General features: G+C 32.0%; 1 protein-coding gene across 1 annotated transcript; it reads left to right on the top strand.

The window, feature by feature from the left end:
* The first annotated feature begins 424 nt into the window (after window positions 1–424).
* LOC110655369 (kinesin-like protein KIN-14L) lies at window positions 425–11,303 on the top strand. Its single transcript, XM_058143928.1, is given in 21 exon segments — window positions 425–555; window positions 750–849; window positions 1,109–1,245; window positions 1,408–1,540; window positions 1,660–1,905; window positions 2,268–2,359; window positions 2,482–2,553; window positions 4,451–4,534; window positions 5,946–5,981; window positions 5,983–6,021; window positions 6,504–6,585; window positions 7,032–7,301; window positions 7,382–7,488; window positions 7,643–7,837; window positions 7,958–8,121; window positions 8,454–8,704; window positions 8,858–9,021; window positions 9,386–9,480; window positions 9,482–9,970; window positions 10,199–10,856; window positions 10,955–11,303. Coding segments are annotated over 19 exon segments (2,736 nt in total). The 5' UTR covers window positions 425–555; window positions 750–785; the 3' UTR covers window positions 10,215–10,856; window positions 10,955–11,303.
* Window positions 11,304–24,530: the final 13,227 nt, after the last annotated feature.

The following is a 24,530-nucleotide window of genomic DNA, read 5'->3' as shown; positions in this document are numbered from 1 at the left end:
AAGGATATGATTAAGTTTAAGCATACATAAGAATGAATTTAATAATGATTAAATTTAATATTTATATATAAATTTATATATTTTTTAAAATATTTTAATATAAATAATTAATTTAATGATAATTAAATTTATTTTCATACAAAGTGAAACTTATATTAGATGAATCGAAAATCAACCCAAATAAATCAATATTAGACCCCATATACCCAAAGTAAACTCACATCTCATAACCGTGTCAAACACGCTCCAATATCAACCGTAGATGAGATAACCAACGTTGCTAATTAAACAATACCCTACTGATTTGAATTCAAAAAAGCCTCTTGTTAACGTTACGAACCCATAGCCTCAGGTTCGGATCCGAGGCTAATCCCGAACCGAAAGTTTAAAAGGAAACAAAAGTCTCTGCTCTAATTGCATTGTTGCACAGAAAACTTGTACAATTCTTGAGTGCCTACCGCTGCTCTCTTTCTCTTCCCTTTCTGGGACTTTCCTTTATCTTTTAGGGTTTCTGTTATTCAATTTGAGTAGAAAGGCAACCCAGAAAGGCAACAAGTATGTTCTGTTGAATCTCAAGTGTTAACGTATATGGATATATGCCTGTTTTATCGATTACTGCATGTTTTCTTCTGTGTAAGATAATTTCTTGATAGATGTTTGAAGGATTTGGGAAAAAAGGTTTCTTTGCCCTAGGTTTTGAATTTCGATTTTTTTATTTCTAGTATACTGTTTGATTGTTAGTTGTTTAGTCTTTCTGCGAGGAATAGTAGGAACGTTAGGCGCTAATGGAGAATTGTGCAACAGCTGGGTTACATGACACATTGACTTCAAGAAAAGCTGAAGAAGCAGGTGTGCATTTTCTTTCTTGTTTCTTCTTTATTCTTTGTTTGGTTGATAAGAAAAATATAGATTGTATTCATCTATACTTGTCCGTTTTAGTGGTTTTTATTTTTGTTTTTGTTTTTTCATTTTTTAATGAACAATTAGTCGAGTATTATGGGTTTTGTTCCAAGAATCTCTGTAATGGGTTTTCTTTTTGGTCCTCAAAAAAACAAAAAATCTCTGAAATGATCCCTATCTTTTTCATCTTGGAGACGATTCCAAGCAGCTGCGTGGCTTGAAAGCCTTGTGGGTCCATTGGGCATATCAGGCCATCCATCAGAGAAAGTGTTCATTTCTCGCTTGAGAAATGGCTTGATTCTGTGCAATGCTATTAACAAGGTTCATCCCGGGGCAGTACCTAAGGTAACTACATATATTCATATATCTAATTGATATCATAGTTTACCCTTTGTTATGCTCTTAATATAATATGTTGAAAAAGAAAATTCAACATTTAAAAACTAATGGGAAACTGAGTCAAGTGCTGTCAATATTCTAATTATCTGCTTTGGAAATTATTTTAAGGTTGTGGAGAATCATACGCCTTTACAATCACAGCCATTACCAGCCTACCAGTATTTTGAAAACGTAAGGAACTTTCTGGTGGCTGTTGAAGAGTTGAAAGTGCCTGCCTTTGAAACTTCTGATCTTGAAAGGGGTAACTTAACTACGACACTACAATATTTGCTTGAATTATGTATATATGTGTATGTACTTGTTTATACATGCATCTACTAACACATGACTAATTGAGCTGTTGGATTTAATATATAAAGGATACACTGGAGGCAGGATCAGCAGCTAAGGTGGTTGACTGCATCTTAGCACTTAAATTATATAATGAGTGCAAGCAGATTAATGGTGGAAATGGGTTCTATAAGTCTATCAGATCTCCCATGGTTATGCATCCTGCCAATGTGAACAATTCTCAGTCCCTCTCATCAGACTCTTGTAGACGCTTAGACATGCCAGCAACATCAGAGAAACAGCCACCTGCAAATGTTGAAATTCAGAAACTTTCTGGTATGTTTGCCATCTCTTGTTTATTTATCTATTTGATTTATTCATGTGTATTTGGTCATATTAAAACTCAACCTAAAAGCTCAAGCTTTTAAATAAAGGTCCAAGAATAGGTTTTTATATTTTTTATACACCCCCCAATATTTCCAGCAAGTATTGCTAGTGTATGCCTTATGGACAGAAGGAGGAAAACTGGCTCGGCTAATCAATGAAGATCTCATGGTGTTTTGACAAACTCGATATAAAAGTGAACATATGATATGACTAAATTTGAAGTGGAATGTCTTTGAATGATTATGACTGGTTTTTTTTATCCTTGGTATACATTTTCCCTTAATTTCAAGTAATAACGTTGAGCTTTGTAGATTTCATTGCCAAATTGCTCATTGAACATATGGCTGATACAAAGGAAAACATAAATGACAACCTTCTCATGTCCTTCCGTACTGGTAACATGGTAATGCTCAACTGTTTGACTTGTGAAATTTTCTTTGATTCAATGGATAAATACAAGAGCAAAGAGGAGTTGAAGGAGTCAATTATATGTTGTTTTTACCAATTTCTCCTCCTTTGCTATAGGATATGGAGAAGGTACTGAGCAAGATCATGGTCGGTTGTTTTGAGGATAAACTTCAGAACAATTTCCCTGAGGTCAGTTTGATCTAAATCAATAGAATGCTTGACGATCCAAATGTTTAAGCAACCTTCCTGCATTCTTACATTGTTGCACATTGTGTAGAGAAAGCCTTATGAACACATGCAGATCTCTTATTTAAGAATATTTTTGCTGGATAATTACATGGAGAATATTCTATATAAGAATCTTGGGGAGTCTGCATACTAAATTGGTAGATGCTAGATAATTACATAAAATCAAGGTTTTTTAAACTCAGTCCAGTCATTAAATCAGTGAAAATAGAGAGTTAAAGTTTTAAGGTTCAATCAGATTTTAACTATTATAATATTACATATATTATAAAATTAATATTTTAATAATAATAATAATAATAATAATAATAATAATTTATTATAATTAGTAGTTTCATATATTTTATGAATAATAATTAAAAGAAATTTACTTAAATTTTATTTTAGAATAAATTTAAAATCTTAATTGAAATTTTAGGTGATAATATTTTACAATAAAAATATTTAGAATAAATTTTTTATAATAATAAATTTATTCATATCAATAAAAATTAATTTTAAATATATTAAGATTTTGTCAAACAATAGAAAAAGAAAAACTAAAACAAAAAATAATTAATTTTAACACATTGATAATATAAATTACTAATACCATTAACTATTTAAATCAAAAGTTAGGAAAATAAAGAAATCTTTATTTTCTTATTTTTTTTTTGCAATTGCCTTAAGTTAATTAAAGAAATCTTTATTTCAATTATTTTTTTATTTATAATTAATGCAATAAACTAATATGTATATATATTGGGGGAAGTAAAATGACAAACGAAACTTGTTGCTGAAGTGATAGTCTTTGGAAGCTAATCCATTCAACTAGGGATCGAGTCCCACCTCTAGTGCGCCTTCGTTATTTTTTGTTTTAATAATTAATCGAACTAATTGATTTGATAAGCAAGCAAACCCACCAATCGGTTTAAAAACGACCATGCTTACCAATCCACTAGTTACCCGATTGGTTCATTCCATTTCAAGGTAGGTTTATGAAAATCAAGGTTCATGAGTGAAACAAACCAAACCAAGCTTCGGTTTTCGGTTAAATTTGTTTGATTTTCAAAACCATGATTAAAATATACAACACATTTGGTGCATAAATATTAATTTGCTAATTCCTAATTCTAAAGCTAAAAAAGAATTGTATAATATTGATAATGAAATAAATTCCTAAGTATTAGACTATTAGTTGCAAAAGGAAGAAATAAAAAAAAGAAAAGTTTTTTAGGAGTCCCTTTTCTTTTTCTCTCTAAACTCTGAAGTGCATCTTGACATCATACACATGCATGTGTTGCTAGTTTAAGGAAAAAGGAAAAGAGAAAGAAATTAAGGATTGAGATTTGATGATAATTCTTCTTTCTATATATTCTTTAAGGGAAAAAAAAATGAAGGTGTACATGCATTAGCTACAATCTTTGAAATTTAATTTACTTGTGAGTATAATCCTATCTTGAGCCATAACATTTAACTATAGCAAACAACGGTATACCTCCATTTCTTTAAAGTTATTCCCACAGCAAAAACAAAACCATGAAAATGCTTATTCTAGTGAAGAATGCCTACAATCTCCATTCAAACATAGCCAAATTAAGCATTGAAAAGTTATTCTAGTGAAGAATGCATACAATCTTCTTTTTAAGATAGCCAGAATAAGAACTGAGAAGTTAATTTTGGAAATATGTATACTTCTCTCCGTCTTACCTTATTGCTTAATCAAATCTATAAGCATTTATATTTCCATTAATATGTGTTCTCTTCTTTGGACCACTTTGCTTTCTGAAAATGCATTTCCTTCCATTTAGTCTTTTAAACTGTAAATTGCTTTTGCCAACACTTGCAATCATTGTTCAAGAATTTTTTAAAAGAAAGAAGTAAGTCACAAGCTCATTCAACATCAGTGCCTTCGGAGGATTCATCTAAATTCAAGGATTATGAGGTATGGTTTTTAAATTCATTGTAACTGTATTTAATTAATACCTATAATGCATCTAATAAGTTATTAAGAGGGTGTTTGGCTTAGCTTATCGAAGTTAGCTTAGAAGCATTTAAAATTTTAAGCAGTTGCATGTTTGGTTAAATTGCTTATAAGTAACCGATAAGTAGGTGATATATATATATATATATATATATATATATATATATATATATAGAGAGAGAGAGAGAGAGAGAGAGAGAGAGAGAGAGAGAGAGAGAGAGAGTATAAGCACATTTATTATTAAAATGACAAAAAATGATATCAAATGAGATTTATGATATTAAATAAGGATAGTACAATAAAATACTTGGTCAAACTAGCTTACAAGCTCAACCTATAAGCCCAAAAATTATTCTAAATATATAGGTCAAGCTATTTTTAAAGTTGGTTTGCTCAGCTTATATGCTAAGACAAATTACAAATCCTGTATTAGTATTGAAACTTTGTCTTTGATTTCTTAAATGTCTAAAGCTCAATGAATCTTGGAGAATTCAATTGATACTTTGTTGTCCACAAAATATTATAGAAACTGAAGTCTACTATTATGAAATGTTTAATGTTAGTTTTGATTTTATTTTGCTACTCTCAAAGTTATAATATAATGGTTTGGAGTCTTGTTTTGATGATTCATGATCTTGAAAATTTGCGATAGGTCATGGATCCTACACCCTTACTATGCTATATTAAATATATAAGTTGGTGTTGGTATTGACCCTTGCTTGTTAAATTTTGACCTTTAGTAACAAGCCATAACTTGATTTCCTCGTTTTGTATCTTAATAACCTTCTACTTTCACCAATATCTGAGAGTAGCCTCTGAATTGATATATTCTTCACATTCTGCATTGCATTGTAAGTGTAGGTAGATGTCATAGGTTATTTGTATTTGCTATATGCCTTATAAAAAATCCTTCTCTGTGCTTTATTTCTCCTTGTTTCTTTATTCCAATCCTTCTACTTCCTTTTTTTTTTCTCTTCAAATACTTAAATCATCTTCTTTTCCCAATTATTTTCTATTAGAGCACTTCCTTCTCAAAATTAATGTGTAACTGATATCTGTTTATCTCCATCTTGTACCAAAGCATATTTGTTTGGGAGTTCCCATAAATATTTTCTTCTTTCAAAAAATTGTAGATTTGCTAGATACAAGTGATGTGTGACTAATGCGAATTTCCATATTCCCATAGATTTTAAGTTCTACTTCACTCATAAATGGGTATTTTATGTTCAATGTCATCAAAGATGTTTTGATTGGTACATTTTACCTTATTCACATTGTATCAAGCACATTGGCATGAATTTAGTATTTTTGGTTGTTACATCATTAACCTCTGAAGACATTCTCTGACTTGCTGATGTGCCCTTGTTTGCAGTGTTGTTTGGCTTGCTTAAGAAAGGGTAACTGCAGATTCATTTGCAGTGTTTCAAATGCAAGAAAAGGAACTCATGGTTAGTGTTCCCCTCCCCCCAAAAAAAAATTTATTTTAAATGGATTAAAATTTTATATCTAGTTTATTGTTCGGTGGACTTTAAAGTAAAAAAGTGCTGGAAAGCTTTATGATATACTTCTCATAAAGTTTTTTTTCCATGGAAGTTATAAATATAATTCTTATGAAAGAATTTAATATCAGCATATCATCTTCATGCATGAACTTCAAGAAATTTTGCACTTTGAAGTCTAAAAGGAAAATGTCTTATTGAAGCTTTTTCAAAATTTTTACTTTGTTGTAATGGGAAATTCATCTGCATAGCCAAGGAATGATCATGACATAAAAGTATTAGAAAAAATCTGTAGGTAGGAGTGTTATTTAATAAGATAGAAAGAAATGAAAAAAACTGTAAGAGGCATGGGCAGAGCAATGTTGTTTATGGATTTTCCACGTATGCGGATAGGAGCTTTTTGTAGCTATTTTGTTATTTTCATCTTTCAGGATCTGGAATCCCTGTTGACAAAGACAAAGACAGAGTTTGAAGACTTACAGTCCATGTTTCAGACAGATTTGAGGGAGCTTAGTACGTTATTCTTATAAAGTAAACATCGGAATAATCAGATTTTTTATCATGAATCTTTCGAGCATCATTTTTCCTGTGTCCAATAATTTAATTCTCTAGGATTTTTCACCTTTATCATCCGTCTTTTTTCTTCTAAAGTATTGCCTGACCATCAATACTTATGAATTCTCGAGATTCCAAAAAGACAATGGCAATGTTTCTTGTGGTGCATATTTTTGTAGGAATGTTTTTGTAATGCATATTTTTCTATGGGATTGTTCTTGCATGAGGAGTTGCCATAAGTTCCATTTTGTTTAATAAACTTTAGACTCCATGTGAATAAGTAGGTGTGAAAAGTCTGTCTTATGTTCAATAGTTTTAATCCTTGTGGGCACATCAACAATTTTTTTTTTTTCACGTTAAAAAGATGTTAAGGTTAATGTGCTTGCATTTTGCTACTTGATCAGGATACCAGTTGCAGGAGATGTCAGCTGCTGCTCTGGAATATCACAGGGTATTGAAAGAGAACAGGAACTTATGCAATATGGTGCAGGATTTAAAAGGAAACATTCGAGTTTACTGCAGAATTAGGCCAGCCATTGCTGGAAAAAAAATTAACGTGATAGATTTTGTTGGAAAGGATGGTTCGCTAGTGATCTTGGATCCATTAAAGCCCAGAAAAGATGGAAGGAAAAAGTTTCAGTTTAACCAAGTATTTGGTCCTACTGCTACCCAAGGTAGTATTACCTAATAATCTATTCTTATCTTATGGCTTACGTGCTGAAATTTTAATCAGCATATTGCCTCTTATTATCAGATGAGGTATACAATGACACCCAACCGTTAATTAGGTCTGTGATGGATGTTTATAATGTCTGCATTTTTGCCTATGGTCAAACTGGATCAGGGAAAACATATACCATGGTAGGATCTTTATTCAAATTTAGTAGATTGCATTCAGTGAAAATTCCTTGCAGGAAATGTATAATTTTGGCTTCCTTCAAGTGCATTTGCCAGACATCTTGTTATAAGTTTCATAGTCTTATCTGTAATTTCTAATCAACTTGTATCTTGACAGAGTGGCCTATCAGGTGGGTCAATCAAAGATATGGGGATTAATTATATGGCACTCAATGACCTCTTTCAAATCTCTAAGGAAAGGAAGGAGGTTATAAATTATGATATTCAAGTTCAAATGGTTGAAATATATAATGAGCAAGTGCGAGACCTTCTTTCAGGGGATACATCAGCCATTAAATATCCTTTCACATTTGTTATTTTGATATTACAGAGATATTATTTACCTCAATAATAAGCATTTGCACAAGTATGCTTGAAGAAAAGGCTTAATTTACTGTTGTTTGGTAATCATGTATTCTTAACTGTGCAAAAGTTAGAGATTTGGAGCTGCAGTGGTGACAGTGGCTTGAGTCTTCCAGATGCTAGAATTTACACTGTAATGTCCACTGCTGATGTTTTTAATCTGATGAAACTTGGTGAGGTGAATCGAGTTGTCAGTTCCACTGCAGTCAACCACCGAAGTAGTCGATCCCTTAGGTCAGTTTTCAGAAGCTGTTTAATGCAGGCCTTCTAATTGGTCTGTTTATTTGTAAAATTTGAAATTCTCCTTTTGCAGAAAGCCTGAAACTGATGAAAGTGGCATCACAGTTATTGGTAATAAATGAATGAAGAAATATGTGAATAGTAAAGAACACATTATCTACGTTCAGTGAAAAGAATCAAAACATTGGTATTGCAGTTATTGGTAATAAATGAAGAAATACGTGAATAGTGAAGAACACGTCAATGTTCAGACTTAGAGAAAAGAATCAAGACATTTGAATATATTTTTCGCATAATAATTTGGGCTGTTCAACTCGAATCTGCAGTGTCCTGACTGTTCATGTGCATGGTAAATATATATCTGGAAGCACCCCTCGTAGTTGCCTGCATTTGGTAGATCTTGCAGGAAGTGAAAGAGTAGATAAATCAGAAGTTACTGGAGATAGGCTAAAAGAAGCAAAATATATCAATAAGTCTCTTTCCTGTCTGGGAGATGTTATCACAGCCTTGGCTCAGAGGAATTCTCACGTCCCTTACAGAAACAGCAAACTCACACTTCTCCTGCAAGACTCTCTAGGTAGCCAAATGATATTTTCCCCATTTTCCCCTTTACGATGTAATAAGCATCATTTCCTCCGAAAACTCCAGCTTCTATCTATCATCTTCACCAACCTAGTATTTTGATTATCCGGTTTACACAGACGATTTTCTTTTTCAAAATTTTCTCCAGGTGGACATGCTAAAACATTGATGTTTGCTCGTGTGAGTCCAGAAGGAGACTCTTTTGGGGAAACAATCAGTACATTGCAGTTTGCTCAGAGGGTATCTACAGTTGAACTTGGTGCTGCTCGTGTAAACAAAGAGAGCAGTGAGATTATGCAACTCAAGGAACAGGTAAATATGTTGATTATATGTTTGAAGTCTGCTCCAGGCAAACCATAATGGCAAAAGTGACTTAAAATTGTTTTGGCACCAAATGGTTCATTTTTGTACGTTGGAATAAACATGGTGTTGGTCTCCTTGTTACAGAAGTCGTTGGTTACTGAAGCAAAATGCGTTTGAAAATTTGTATCTGATATGACTTCATACATTTGAAATTTCTATTTGATATGTGACTTGCAAAGAAATTGCTTTATGTGAGGGACAATTTCATAATGACAGCTTTTCTTTGCTCTTTTAGCATTTAATCAAATGGTTGAAACTGCCACTAAGGTCACTATGTCATATCAATTAACAAATTTTACCGCTTGGTATGTAGGTTGAGAACCTTAGGAAGGCACTGGCAAGCAAGCAACCAAGATCTCTGCCGGAGAAACCAAAAGCTGTGTCCGAACAAACTCCTCCACGCATCCGAACAAACACCTTCTTTACCAAATCGTTCCAGAAGATTAAGTTTGGAAGGTCCAAGATACAGTAAGAAGGATAATTTCCAGGAAAAAGTAGCACCAGATGACATAAGCATGCCCTCATGTTTTGAGGCGGTTACACTGCTGAAATATGGCCAGTCTCAAGATCCAGAAGCAATGTCAAAGATGAATGGACATTCTTCTTTTGCCAGTTCCACGATGCAAGTGTATAATCTTCCTACTACTAGAAGTCCTAGCTCTTCCCATCGGACGCGCTCAGTCAAAACACACTGTAGGACACAAATTCCACTTGTTCAGCTACCAACTGCACCTGAACCACAAGCAAGAAACAACATTCAGATCATGATGGAAAATGAACTTTCTCTTACTACAGATTTTCAGACAAATAATTTGATTAGTAGTGCCAATGGAAAAGGATCTCAAATAAAGAAATCCTTGCAAACCATTGGAAAACTGATTAATGGCTCTGAAAAGAGGTATGCATGGACTCGTATTTGTTTTGGTTCATTGCATTTTTTTTTTTTTTTTTGTTAAGCTTGCTAGTATTCTACTAAATTAATCATAACTAGGGGTATGCTAATGCTAGAGATAGGAAGGAAAAATTTCCTGATGAAATCTCACTAGCATTTTTGTAAATATTTTCCATTGCAAATATTTTCCATGACATAAATGTGAGTGAAATTTTTTAATACATCAAATTACAGGAATCAACAGCATTGAAAGGAAGTACTGTCACCCATCGATTCCACAAGCAACAGCAACAGTGAATTGAAGTCATCAGGATAAATTTCAATAATTGTCCCTGAATTTATATAGTTATAACACTACAATCCTTTAAATTTAAAATGTAACATAAAACCCCTAAACTTTTAAATTTTGTACAGTAAAATTCCTCTGACTTTCAATTACTTATTTTTCAGTTAGAAACTAATGTGAATAGCTCCTGCATAGCACTTAGTCAACATTTCTTTCTCCTCTCTTATGCAAAGTATAAAATTATTCTCTTTACACATAAAAAATTATTCTATCTATAGAGAGAAGAAGGATTTAATTTACATAAAGCTTGAGAGAGAAAAGAGAAATACTGACTAAACTCTATGCTAGAACTGTCCAGGTCAGCGTCTAACTGAAAAACTGGTAAATAATTGAAGATTGGAGAGATTTTATTATGCAAAATTTGAAAGTTGATGGGGTTTTATGTTACATTTTTAAGTTGATGGATTATAATGTTACAACTAGATAAGTTCAGGGACTGTTGTTAAAATTTATCCGAAGTCATCACTTACATCAAATGCAAGGGCAATGAGGAGGCAATCGGTTACGGTCGTCGATCTTCTCTTGGAGGAAAACCAATCGACTCTGGTAAGTATAATAACAGAATGATTCACTCTGTATTACCTTATGTGCATGGAATAGTCCATCCACTATCCATGCTAAAAAAAATCTTGTCTTGGTACAAGATGACTCTAGAAGGAATACCAGGACATCCCCTCCCGACAACAAAGCAATGGCTTTAACTCAGGACAAAGTGAAGAACATACAGTGAAGCAAATCTCTGTGTTCAATTTAACTCGTTTGCCAATGGTGGTGCTTTGGCTCGAAGCACAAGACGCTAACATTATGAGTTAGGAAACATTGACAATTGCAAGTTGAGATTTTATGACATTTATGTACATATGAGGAATGTGAGATTAGGACAAATCACTGCATGATTCATCATTGATGTTATTTTGTTCCAATGAAACTGCAGTTTCTTGTTAAGTAAAGGGTAAATTATTATTTTTTCTAATATAAATTCTTTAGTTCCTATATTTTGAAAAAATATATTAAAATGTCTTAAATTTTAGTTTTGTCATAAACTTTTGTTCTGTCTATTTTTCTTAAATTTTATCATTATCAACAATTTCATCTTTTATTAGATAACAATAATTGAATCAACAAAATAAATGAACAAAATTAAGTGCAGACAAAATAAATTTTATAAATACTTTTAATTTATTTTTTCAAATTAAAATTTAATTATAAATTAGATAAAAAAAAACTTGCCTTTAGCTAAATGTCAGCTAAACAGATAAATAAAATAATTGAGAGTGTGAGGAGATTTCGAGCTTCTCAGTGGTAATACTGAACAATGGCCAAGATTGATATCAGAGCAAGTAAATTACATGTCTTACAGGATTAGCAGGTAATCAAACTATCACTAATTCTCACTTGATTTCAATTAATGGATTCATATATAGGCTTCATTTGGAAAATAATAATAATTCGTTTATAAGAAAAAAAAAATTAATTCAATTTTCACACGGTTATATTATTTTGTAAGTTAAAGAAAATTGAATTCTTTCTAAACAAGGGATGGAAAAGAACGTTGTTGAGCTGCTCATTGTTGCTTAGATTCAAGTTTCAAGGCGTTAGTGATCTTACAAAACGTAAGTAACAAGGTTGGTCTTCTATCTTCCCAATTCTCATCCATTTTCTAGGTGCGCATTTAAAATAAAGGTTTTTCTTGCTCGATCAGATCCATCATGAATTCAAGATACAATATGTACAGTAAACCTAATCCCATTTGAATCAAGATCTAAATAAGAATTTCTCTAAATAAGTAAGACTCTTTGCGTCTGAATTTATAATGGACTAATAATTTTTTGATTCATAGGTCACAAGTAAGATCATAACAGAGTTAATGGCTACTAAGAAGGCAGTGCAAGCAAGTATTTGCAAGATCAGAATTTGAAAGTAAATAACTCTTTAGCACTCTTTATTTCTTAAATGGTTTTTTTTGCTATCATCTTCTTGCTGTAACATAATTAAACTCCATGTTCTGCTGTGTGTGATGCGATATCAGTAGTGTGTTGTTATTCTTTTTCTTTTAAATATAACTATGTTAGTTAAGAGCAAAAATGTGGAAGAAGGATTAATTCTTAGCGCATAGAGAGAGAGAGAGAGATTGAAGGAAAAAAAAATAAATCATATCTTTATAATTGATACACATAGTTAATCCTCACTGAGCTATAAAAAAAACCTGAATATACGAAAGTTCTTGCAAGTTGGAACCATAAAGAAAACAGCAAAAATGAATGTATAGAAGAGTGAATGTGATAATTAAGTGGTCAATATTAGTGTAAAGCATATTTTACTACGAGTGTGAGAAATATATTTCTATATATATGTTATACAACATAAGTTGCAGTCTTGGAGTGCAGAAACATGGCCACATCACTTTCTAGGCCTGTGCTTGAATTTTACCTTGTGATTCACTTTTTATTCCTTAACTTTAATTTGTTATTAAAAGAATCCTAAATTTTAATTTTGTTTTATAAAAAATCCTTTTAACCTGTAATATCATGTTTTCATATTAAAAAAAAATCTCTTTAAATTATAGTGTAATATTTATAAATGCAGTTTTAGTACTTTTTGGTGAATGATAAATCCTTCTCCTTTTTAGGAAACAGATCATTGTAATGTCATTGATATTTTTGTGATAAGTCTATCTTAATTGAAATGTCTAATGTTTTTTTTAGTGTAAGAGAAAAAGGATAAAATAGTAATTTCATTATTTTTTAACTTAAAAACTTATTATAGCAAGTTAGAAGAATTTTTATGAAATAAAATTAAAGTTTATGAATTTTTTTTAATAATAAATTAAAGTTAAAGACTAAAGTAAATATAAACACGGACCATAAAATTTATTGGTTAACAGGAGATTACATCATGTCAATCCTTCAGCCATTAGAGTGTGCCAAGTGGCATGTTTAGACTTGTGGTACGTGGCATACTTAAAACTTTAATGTATTTTATCTTACTTTTTAGTTATATTTTCATAATTAATAATAATACATATATATATTAAATAAAATTTATTAATTTTATTATTACTATTGATTAATTTGTGGCTTTTTATTTTTTTTTATTAATATAACATATTAATAATAGTGAAGTAAAATTATTTTTAATGAATTAAGATGTAATCTCCAACTATCTTGTTAGTTGAATTTGATTATACATGTGTGGATGAAATGGATGAGTTCCTAAGCAGGAGAAGAAATAAAGGGCAAGTTAATGGCTACCATTACCACCAAGTTATACAAGTTATCTTCCCAATTCTCATCCATTTTCTAGATCCACAGTTGTGCAAGCAGCAATACCTTACCATGCTTGATGATCTGACGCTCCATCTTTGCCATGATTTTTGCAAAGAGATATCAGTCTCTATATGGCCAGAGGTTTTTTTTTTTTTTAATTTTTTTTATTTTTATAATCCAGTTAGGATTGAGACTAGTTACATCATCAAGATTTCTTTAATACGCTTAATAATATGAGAATTATAATTTTAATAATAAATATATTTTTTTTTCCTATTAGTGAGTGTATTTGTTATTAAAATTATAATTTCCTATGCTAATAGGGTGTATTAAATGTGCATATTTGATACCCATTAGAAAAAACGATTGTTAATACTAATATTTAGGGAAAGGGTTACTTACAATTTGACACTGAAAGTTTCACATAAAAGAAAATTAAATGTCTTATTTCTTTAATTTTATTTTTTTTAATTTTAATTTTAATTTTTGGCAAATGCATAGTTATATATATATATATATATATATATATATATATATATATATATATATATATATATATATATATATATTCGAATAAGTTGTTCCACATTAATAATACATTTGATATTAAATATTTTCTTCGAATAATATTTATATTAACTAAAATTTTAAATATTAAAAATTACAACTTCAAAAAATAATATAAGATACAATGAACTTTTAATATTTATTGATATAATTAATATGATTAGATTTTAAGGTAATAATTAATTATAAATAAATATTAATATTAATTTTAAATTTAAAAATAATATTATTTGATCCAATCAAAACGTAGAAAAAATAGAAGAAAAACTCAAAAAATCTATAAAAAAAAAAATACTAAACAAAGAAGTTTTGTCCTTTGTTTTATTATATACATATACTAGTCGTTTTGTCTGTGCATTCATAAATTATTTTTATTTTATTTTAATAATATAATATAATATTTATCTTTTATTTTTTATATTTTAAAATCATATTAAATTTAGTAATTTTAAAATTTTAATTAATTATGTTAAATTTAACTTAAATTTGTATTAATATTTTGAATAATTATATGACTATCAAAATTAAATTAAAATCTTATTCTTTGAATGGTTATTATTTTTTTTTAATATTTTTTATAAGAGTGTAATAAAATAATATTTTATAATTTTAATAGCAACTAATAACACTTCACACTTGATAAAAGCTGTAAATGCATATATCATTTAATATTTAAATTTTAAAATAACTTGATAAATTGATTAATAAATTATTTTTATTATATTTTAAAATTATATTAAATTAAGTTTTTTTAAATGATTATTAAAATTAAATTAAATTTTATTTTTTAAATAATTATTATTTATTTTTTTAATATTTCTTCTTAAAAACGTAACAAAATAATATTTCCATTTTTAATAACAACTAATATAACTTTGTATTTATTATATATATATATATATATATATTTCAAAATATAATTCTCATTTTTTATTTAGTTATTTAGAATGTCTAAATTCTATTAGAATTTTATTTATTTATTATTATTATTTTAAAAATTATTTATTTTAATTTTATATATGTATATATGTTATTTTTTGTGGCTTGAATTTTTGGATATGTTTTTATGGGCTCGAATAAAGTTTTACATTGTCACCCGATTGGAATAAAAAATGAGATCTGTGGTGGTAGATAACACAGAGTACAACATTCCTGCGGTATGAACCAGTATAAATATTGTAATATTCTACCTTTTGCAGTAGAGTTATGAAATATTCGTGAAACACACTGGGTTAGGATTTGAGAGTTCTAATTGATTGTATCTTGCTCTTTTCATTATAGTTGAACTTTTTTTCTTGTCTTACCCGTGGACGTAAACCTTACGATTGAACCACGTTAAATCCTGTATTATTCTTCTTCTCTTTTCAATACTGTGTAATTGTGTGATTCGTGTGTGTGCCTTAGATTTGCGTGCTTTGTTATAACAAACTGGTATCAGAGCTTTGCGCACAAAACCTAGGATTTACAGATGGTGTCGTCTTTAACGAAGTATGAGATAAAGAAGTTTGATGGTGGATCGAGTTTCAGTCTGTGGAATATTAAAATTAAATCTTTCTTTATCCTATAAGGTCTATGGAAGGCAATCGAGGACAACTTTCTAGAAGGTATAAAAGGCTCATCTAAATGAGAGAGCCTTGAGTGTGATTTTCATGATCGTAGCTGATAATGTCCTATGTGAGATTGCTGGTGAAAGCTCAGCATCTGCGGCATGAAAGAAATTAGAAGAGTTATACCCTGCCAAATCGCTGACCAACCGCCTGTATCTAAAGAAAAGGCTTTATAATCTAAGAATGAGCGAAGGTACGCCCATTAAAGAATATCTGGATGAATTCAATTCAATCATTATGAACCTAAAGAATATTGATATTGAGATTGATTGTGAGGATTAGGCCCTTATTGTGTTATGTTCTTCACCACCCTCCTATAAAACTTTTGTTGATACTTTGTTGTATGGAAAAGACAGTATTTCACTAGACGATGTTATTAATTCTCTAAAATTGAAGGAGTTGAAAAAGAAATTTCCAAATAATAGAGAAAGATTTGAGGGTGAAGGTTTGGTGAGCAGGGGAAAAACACATTCAAGGGAGGGTTCTTTCAGCAGGAAGAAATCTAAGGCCAGATCTAAGTCAAGAATGAAAAAGGCCAATTGTTTTGAGTGCGGGGAGCAAGGTCACTACACGAGAGACTGTCCCAAGTTGAAAAATTAAAAGGGAAAGCAATCAGAAAGCTCTACGAATGTGGTTGATAGTTTTATTTATTCTGATGGTGATGACAGTGCTGGAGAAATTTTATCCGTGAGTTTAGATCATGGACAAAAATTTTTGGACTCTTGATACTAGTGCTACTTATAACATGTGTCCACACAGAAACTGGTTTGTCACTTACAAATAGATGAGTGGCAAGGTGTTTTTGGGCAATGATCGTGCATTATCTGTTGAAGGAATTGGTAATATCAGATTGAGGATGTTTGATGGTGTTTTCAAAACTATAGAGTGTTGGCATGTTCCAGGATTAAAGAGGAACCTGATTTCTCTTGGGACACTTGACTTTCATGGATTCAGATACCACATAGAGAATGGAGTTCTCAAAGTGTGCAAGGGCTCTATAGTACTCATGAAGAGCAGTTTGGTTTTAGGATTATATTTTTTTCAAGGCAGTACAGTTTCAGGAGAAGCTGCAATAGCATTCGAAAGCAATAATCAGAATCAGACTCAATTGTAGCATATGCATTTTGGTCATATGAGTGAAAAAGGATTATCTATGTTAAGCAAGCGAGATTTGTTGGATGGGCAGAAAACAAAATCTATAGACTTTTGTGAACACTGTGTGTTTGGCAAACAGACCAGGGTGAAGTTTGATGAAAGGGCAGTGCACAAGACTAAAGGAACGGTGAATTGTATCCACTCAGATCTATGGGGTCCTAACAGAATCCCTTCTAAGAGCGGTGCCAGGTACTTCATGGCTTTGATTGATGATTACTCTAGGATGGTGTGGGTATCTTTTGTGAAAATAAAAGATGAGGCATTTTCAACCTTTGTAAAGTGGAAGATGATGATTGAGAAGCAGACAGAAAATAAGGTCAAGCGCCTTAGAACTGATAACGGATAGGAATTTTGCAATCGTGAGTTCAATATATTCTGCAGTAATGAAGGTATAGTGAGACATCGCACTTGTACAAGGACACCACAACAGAATGGTATTGCAGAACCCATGAACAGAATGCTTTGTGACAAAGCACAAAGCATGCTCTCACATTTAGGATTGGGAAAGTATTTCTGGGCTGAAGCAATTAATACAGCCTGTTTCTTGGTTAATAGATCTCCATCTACAGCTATTGAGTGCAAAACTCCTTTTGAGATCTGGTTCGGTTCACCTGCTGATTACTCTCAGCTGAGAGTATTTGGTTGCCCTGCTTATGCTCATGTGAGAGATGGTAAGCTTGAGCCGAGGGCAAGAAAATGCATATTTCTAGGGTATGCATCTGGAGTGAAAGGCTACAAGTTATGGTGCAATGATCCAAAGTCTCCAGGATTCATTATCAACAGGGATGTGACATTTAATGAGTCTGCTTCATTGGATAGTCAAAGGGAAAAGTCAATAGCAGAATCAGATCACGGTGTCAGAGAACAGGTGGAGCTTGATATTGATACTTCAGCAGTTTAGTCCAGTGATTCAGAGAATGAGGTGCAAGATCCTGATCAACAAGAGGATGCACCTGAGCAACAGCTATAGGAACCATAGAGCATTGCAACTGGTAGAGAGAGAAGACAGATTAGACCACTGCAGAGATATGCATATGCAAATCTAGTTGCGTTTCCCTTGTCAGTTGCTGAACCAGTTGATATGCATGAACTTAGCAATTATAGAGAAGCTATTTTTTGTTCAGATGCAGATTAGTGGGTTAGTGCTATGAGTGAAGAAATTGAATCTCTTCACAGGAATCAGACTTGGGAGCTTGTAACATTGCCTAAGGAACAAAAAGTGGTAGGCTTCAAATGGGTGTTTAAGAAAAAGGAAGGCACTCCAGAGGTTGAAGCACTTCAATATAAGGCACTATTGGTAGCAAAAGGCTTTGTTCAGAGGGAGGGGATTGACTTTAATGAAGTGTTTTCTCCAGTTGTGAAGCACAATTCTATCAGAGTCTTACTTGCTATGGTTGCTCTTCATGATCTAGAGCTTGAGCAACTAGATGTGAAGACAACATTTTTGCATGGTGAGTTGGAGGAGCAAATTTATATGAGTTAGCTTGAGGGATTTGTCATTCCAGGTATGAAAAACTATGTTTACTTGCTTAAGAAATCTTTATATGGTCTGAAACAGTCTCCTAGGCAGTGGTACAAAAGATTTGATACATTCATGGTTCGTAATGGTTTTAATCATAGTTCATATGACAGTTGTGTGTATCATAAGAAGCTTTCAGATGATTCCTTTGTTTATTTACCGTTGTATGTGGATGACATGCTTATTGCTGCTAAAAGCATGTCACAAATTAACATTCTGAAAAAGCAATTGAGTGATGAGTTTGAGATGAAGGATTTAGGTACTGTAAAGAAGATATTGGGAATGGAAATTACCAGGGATAGAAGTGTTGGGAAGATTTTCTTGTCTCAATAGGCCTATGTTGAGAAAGTGCTTAATCGTTTCAACATGAATAATGCTAAGCCTGTGACTATTCCATTTGCTACCCATTTCAAGTTATTTGCAGACATGTCACTAAAAATAGATGAGGAGATGGAGCACATGTCTAGTGTTCCCTATTCGAGTGCTGTTGGTAGCATCATGTATGATATAGTATGCACCTGACCTGACATTTTACATTGCAGTTAGTATTGTGAGTAGATACATGGCGTGTCCTGGGAAAGAGCGTTAGCAGGCAGTGAAAATGGATTTTGAGGTATTTGAAGGGTACTACAGATGTTAGTCTGATATTTAACAGGGCCAAGATGAGTGATTCAATTGTTAGCTATGTGGATTCAGATTTGCCAAGGGACTTAGACAAGAGGAGATCTTTGACAGGTTATTTGTTTACTCTTTCTGAAAGTGCTATCAGTTGGAAGGCAACATTGCAAGCAACAGTTGCTTTGTCTACCATAGAGGCTGAATATATGGCCTCAGTAGAGGCAGTAAAGGAAGCCTTATGGTTACAAGGTTTGGTGGGTGATCTTGGGTTGATACAGAACAAGGCAACAGTGTTTTGTGACAGTCAGAGTGCAATACATCTCACAAAGAATTAGATGTACTTTGAGTGAACTAAGCACATTGATGTCAGATATCACTTCATTCAGGACATTGTATCTTAGGGGACTGTAGTTATGCAGAAAGTCTATACACATAATAATCCAGCAGATATGATGACCAAGGGAGTCCCAGTCAATAAGTTTAGGCATTGCCTAGACTTGATTGGTATTTGTAGTGCTTAGTAGTGCCCTTGCGATGGCATATGGCAAGACAAAGTGTTTTGCGGTTATTTTGTTGATAATTGAGATAATTCAAGCCAAGGGGAAGAATTGTTATTTTTTATGGCTTGAATTTTTGGATATGTTTTTCATAGGGACCGAATTGTGACCCGACCTAAAAATTTCGCGTTGCAACCCGATTAGGATAAAAAGTGAGATCTGTGGTGGTAGTGGAGGGCATGAGTCGAAAGGCTTGAGCCCGAAGCCCACCACTGATCTCCTTGGGGGGGCAGGGGAACGCCCCCACTGTATAAACCAGTATAAATATTGTAATATTCTACCCTTTGTGGTAGAGTTATGAGATATTCGAAAAATATACTGCAGTTAGGATTTGAGAGTTCTGATTGATTGTATCTTGCTCTTTTCATCATAGTGGAATTTTTTCTCTTGTCTTGCTTGTGAATGTAGACCTTACAGTTGAACCACGTTAAATCCTGTATTATTCTTCTTCTCTCTTCAATACTGTGTGATTGTGCGATTTATGTGTGTACCTTAAATTTGCATGCTTGTTATAACAATATATATATATATATATATATATATATATATATATATATATATATATATATATATATATATATATATTGAAATAAGTTGAGAAGTTGATTAATAGGTTATTTTTATTATTTTTTAAATTATGTTAAGTATTTTAATATGTTACTTGCCAATCTATTTTGTAAAGTTCAACTTTAATATATGTCTATCAAAATCAATTTAAATTTTTATTTTTTAAATAATTATTAATTATTTCTTTTTAAGTATTTTTTTATAAGAATATAACAATATAATATTTAATAGAATTATGTATTTAACGAATGATATAAAGATATATATACTATTTAATTTTTAATTTTTTAATCTTAAAATAAATTGATTAATAGATTATTTTTATTATTTTTAAATTATATTAATTTAATTTTTTTTATTATGACATGTGACGATTTTTTTAAGAAGTTAAGTGGCTTATTTTTGTAAGTAATCTCTCATAAAATATTATGTTGAGATTTTTTACCTTTTATTTTATTTTATTGAAGTTAATACCTCCACATGAATCAAACTCTTCCTTTTTTAAGACTACCCCACATCTAATGGGCTGAAAACCTTAAATGTTCAACATGGGCTATCTTAGCCTTAACTTGCATAATTTTGATTTGATTAGATAAATTATTATTTAATTTTTAAATTAAAAAAATAAATAATTCAATTCTTATAGTTTCAAATTAAATTGATTGGTGTAATGTTTAATTTCGTCAACGCTTTAGAGGATGTTTGATTTACATTGCTGCGGTGATTGATAGACATTCAAATAAGTAAATTATAGTGTTTGGTAAACTTAAACAAATAGAGCTGATAGCTGATGAGCAACTGATATGATACCCATCAGCTGCAGTTTGTATTAGCACTATTTTTATAGCTGTTTCTTATCAGTTGATATCTGATTTAGTTTTATTTTTTATTTTGACCATATTATTCTTTTTTATTTAACTTGAAAATTAATATTATTAATTTTTTTATTTTTTTATTTGTAATTTTAATATTTTAATTACCGTATTTTAACTTTATTAAAATATTTTTTTATTAATAACATAAAATATAAAATATTTATTTATATCTAAAAACTTAAAATTAGTTACAAATTTTTCTATTAACAATAATAATTATTTTATTATTTTATCTATATTTTTAAAATTATTTAATTATCTTAAAAAATAATTATTTTTTATTTCAATAATAAAATATGTCACGACCCAACCTATGGGCCGGACCGGCACTAGGACCTGGGCCAGCTTAAAGCCTCCGAGGCCCGTAGTAAGCCTAACTATTCCTCAAATCCATAACCAGGCCCACAATTTAGACCCAATATGCATATAAGATAATTTAAATTAAACTGTTATAATTTCATTTTGGGCCAACTTAGCCCATAACTTTTCAGAAAACTAAAATCAGGGGAGCCCAGTTCAACCCTATTACCTCATTTATAACCATTTAAAACTCATAAAATTTTTTTTTCTTTTCATTTATTAATATGAAAACTTGAATTCATACAGTCTCTGATAGGCTTAATGCTACTACTAGCACATGCGGAGTCCTAAATTACAAATTTAGAGAATAATAATACAATTAAGTAATCTTTTCATAACCTGAGAGGAAAGGGACAGGTTATTCTGAAAAATGTCTCCTCCTGTAGCCTGGAAAAATGTGGTGAACAGGAGTGAGCGTTCGACTCAGAGAGTAAAATATCAATTTTAACCATAATCTCTATAACTATCTAAAACTAATGCACCCTGTAGAGTGAAATGCAACATCAACATCATTTTCACATCATAACATCAAAAAGGTAATTTGGAGCACTCACACACCCTGTAGTATCAATCATAACATATGGGAGCTGATCCCCTATACAGCTCTCTTAAATCCAACCTGGTGCCAGCGAATTACTCAAGCTCGGACTTCCACTTAATAACCAAATCGAGGGTCCCAGCGAATTACTCAAGCCGTGACTACCCCTCGAAGGATCGGGTCCCAGCGAATTACTCAAGCCGTGACTACCCCGTCCTATCCATAGTCCACACCACATCACACGCACGCCAACGCACGCACACTGCTCCAAATTACCACAACAACATCCATGGCACATCAACAATTATGAATGCAACATAAATCGTGCCTAGAGTTTAACTACATAAATATATGCATATAAGTGATGCATGGGCATGCTTGAACATATAATAATATCGAAATTACAATTAAAATTAATATTCTACTCACAGACTTGACGACAATCACGTATGGCGGCGGAGGAAGAAGGTCGTCTTACTCACCTGACAATTTTATTACAATCATTTAATAAATTTGACTCAATACAAACAAAGAAAAAAGACCAAATACGTCCTAAGTCGTGCCGAAAATCCGGCAGAGTCTCCCCTATACCTAGGACCTACCCAACCTGCAAAAAGGCTCAAATAGCACTTCTAAATTCTCAATTTCCACAACCACATCTCATCAATATCACATGGCCCCTCCTGGGCCCTCCAAATCAGACAATACTCAAAATATCAAAAATTACGTTTTAGTCCCTATAATTGACATTTTTTAAAAATCTACTCAAACAAGCTCTAAAAATTCTAAAATTTTGCCCTGCGGTCCTTAATAATATTATAAGACTATTGCAAAATGAATTGTAATTTTCTTGTCACCCATGAATATTTTATTCAAGAATTTTACTCAATGCCATAAGTTTCCAACAGCTAATATATTCTTAATTCAACCCGATTAAATATTCACATATTTAAACCTCCATCCTCAAGCTTTAACCAATTATATAAAATTTAATTATCTAAATTTCAAACAATCTTATATGCCCATATGCTAAAAATCTAATTAAAATCCATCCATATTTCTCAAAAATATTCTATAATCACTCAAAAATTCAACTAACACCATAGAATATCTCCAAATAATTTTACTTTCATCATATATTTTTCTTAGAATTTTTCTCCAATTTTTCCTGTTTAAGAAACACTTTATTTATGCTCCACAGACAGAGAAATAATAGAAATTGTCTTACTCGAAGTTTATCTGTGTCTCAAAAATTCTAAAAATTTATGAGGAAGCCTCTGGAAGTTGAACCATCTCCATAGCTCAAGACCAATGCACCACCGCCACGACGGTGGCGGCCACGATCACCGGCGACATTTGCCGGATCTGATCATACCACCATGTTCCTCTCCTCTTCCTCAGTCCATATGTGGTCTCGGATCGTCGATCCAACGGTCGGATCGTCGTAGATCTGACGAAAAAGCTTGAAAAACCCGAAACTTCTCTCCTCCATATCTCACTCATCCGACCTCCATTTGCTTCAAAATTGGTGTCAAAAGAAAGCTCTCGGAACAAGCTTTCCAACGCCACCGGAATCGCCTCGATCGGACGTCGGATGAAGCCGAATCGCTACTGAAAGCCGCCCATCGTGGCGCTGTTTTCTCTCTCCTCTCCCTCTCTTGCCGCCGTTTCTGGTGGTCGCCGGAGGGTCGCCGGCCGGTGGGGAGCTGCTTGGGACGTCGCCGGCCGGTCACCGGAGAAAGGAAGAAGAAGAAGAGAGGGAAGGAAAGGGAGAGAAGAGAAAATGGGGGGGGGGGGGCTTCCTCCTCCCGTTTTTTATTTTGAATTTTTTTTTTTTTTTTTTTTGTTCTTGTACAAGAAAAGTTGGCTGTGACAGTGGGAAACCCACTGCCACACGCCAAAAATCCCAACAGCAATTTTTTTTTTTTTTTTTTTTATATGGGTTGTTACATTCTTACCCCATTAAGAAAAATTCGTCCTCGAATGTTAGAAGAAACAAGAGATATGGAAAAGAAGATTATCTAACAAGTGAAATCATTACTCCTCCATTTATGCAGGATTGATAAAACATTTATTCTTCAAACTCTTGTAACTATTCATTGACCATTTTCTGACATTTTAAGTATTCGCTATACCTCACCGTTCTTGACTTGATGTCTCATAACTTTAATCAACTTTAGTGCTTACCTCACTTTTATTACGCCCCAACATGTCTCTTGGTGACTTCAGTCATCATTCCTTTGTTTTAATAATCTCTGTTTTCCCCAATGACATAACTTATGTTCCTTATTCCATGATATCCTATGAGTAGCTTTCCTGTAGCACCTAATCTAGGCATCTTGTTCGAGATCTTCACTCTTCTTATGACTTCAGTGGTTAATACCTATAAATCTTCTCACTCCCATTATACTTTAAATTTTTAATCTCTCTTGTGTCATTACTAAGGTACTTAGACCAACCTCTATCGATCTTATGTAACTAGTCAGGTAGAGTCTCCTCCAAGGGCCAAGTGTATCATCTGCATGAACCCTTTACCGTACCATTGTCCTTCCTGACATAATATTTTATAATTTATTAACTTTACTTATACT

Source organism: Hevea brasiliensis, chromosome 3 (genome assembly GCF_030052815.1).
Source record: "Hevea brasiliensis isolate MT/VB/25A 57/8 chromosome 3, ASM3005281v1, whole genome shotgun sequence".
Taxonomy (NCBI): domain Eukaryota; kingdom Viridiplantae; phylum Streptophyta; class Magnoliopsida; order Malpighiales; family Euphorbiaceae; genus Hevea; species Hevea brasiliensis.
This window is presented reverse-complemented; position numbering and strand designations above follow the sequence as displayed.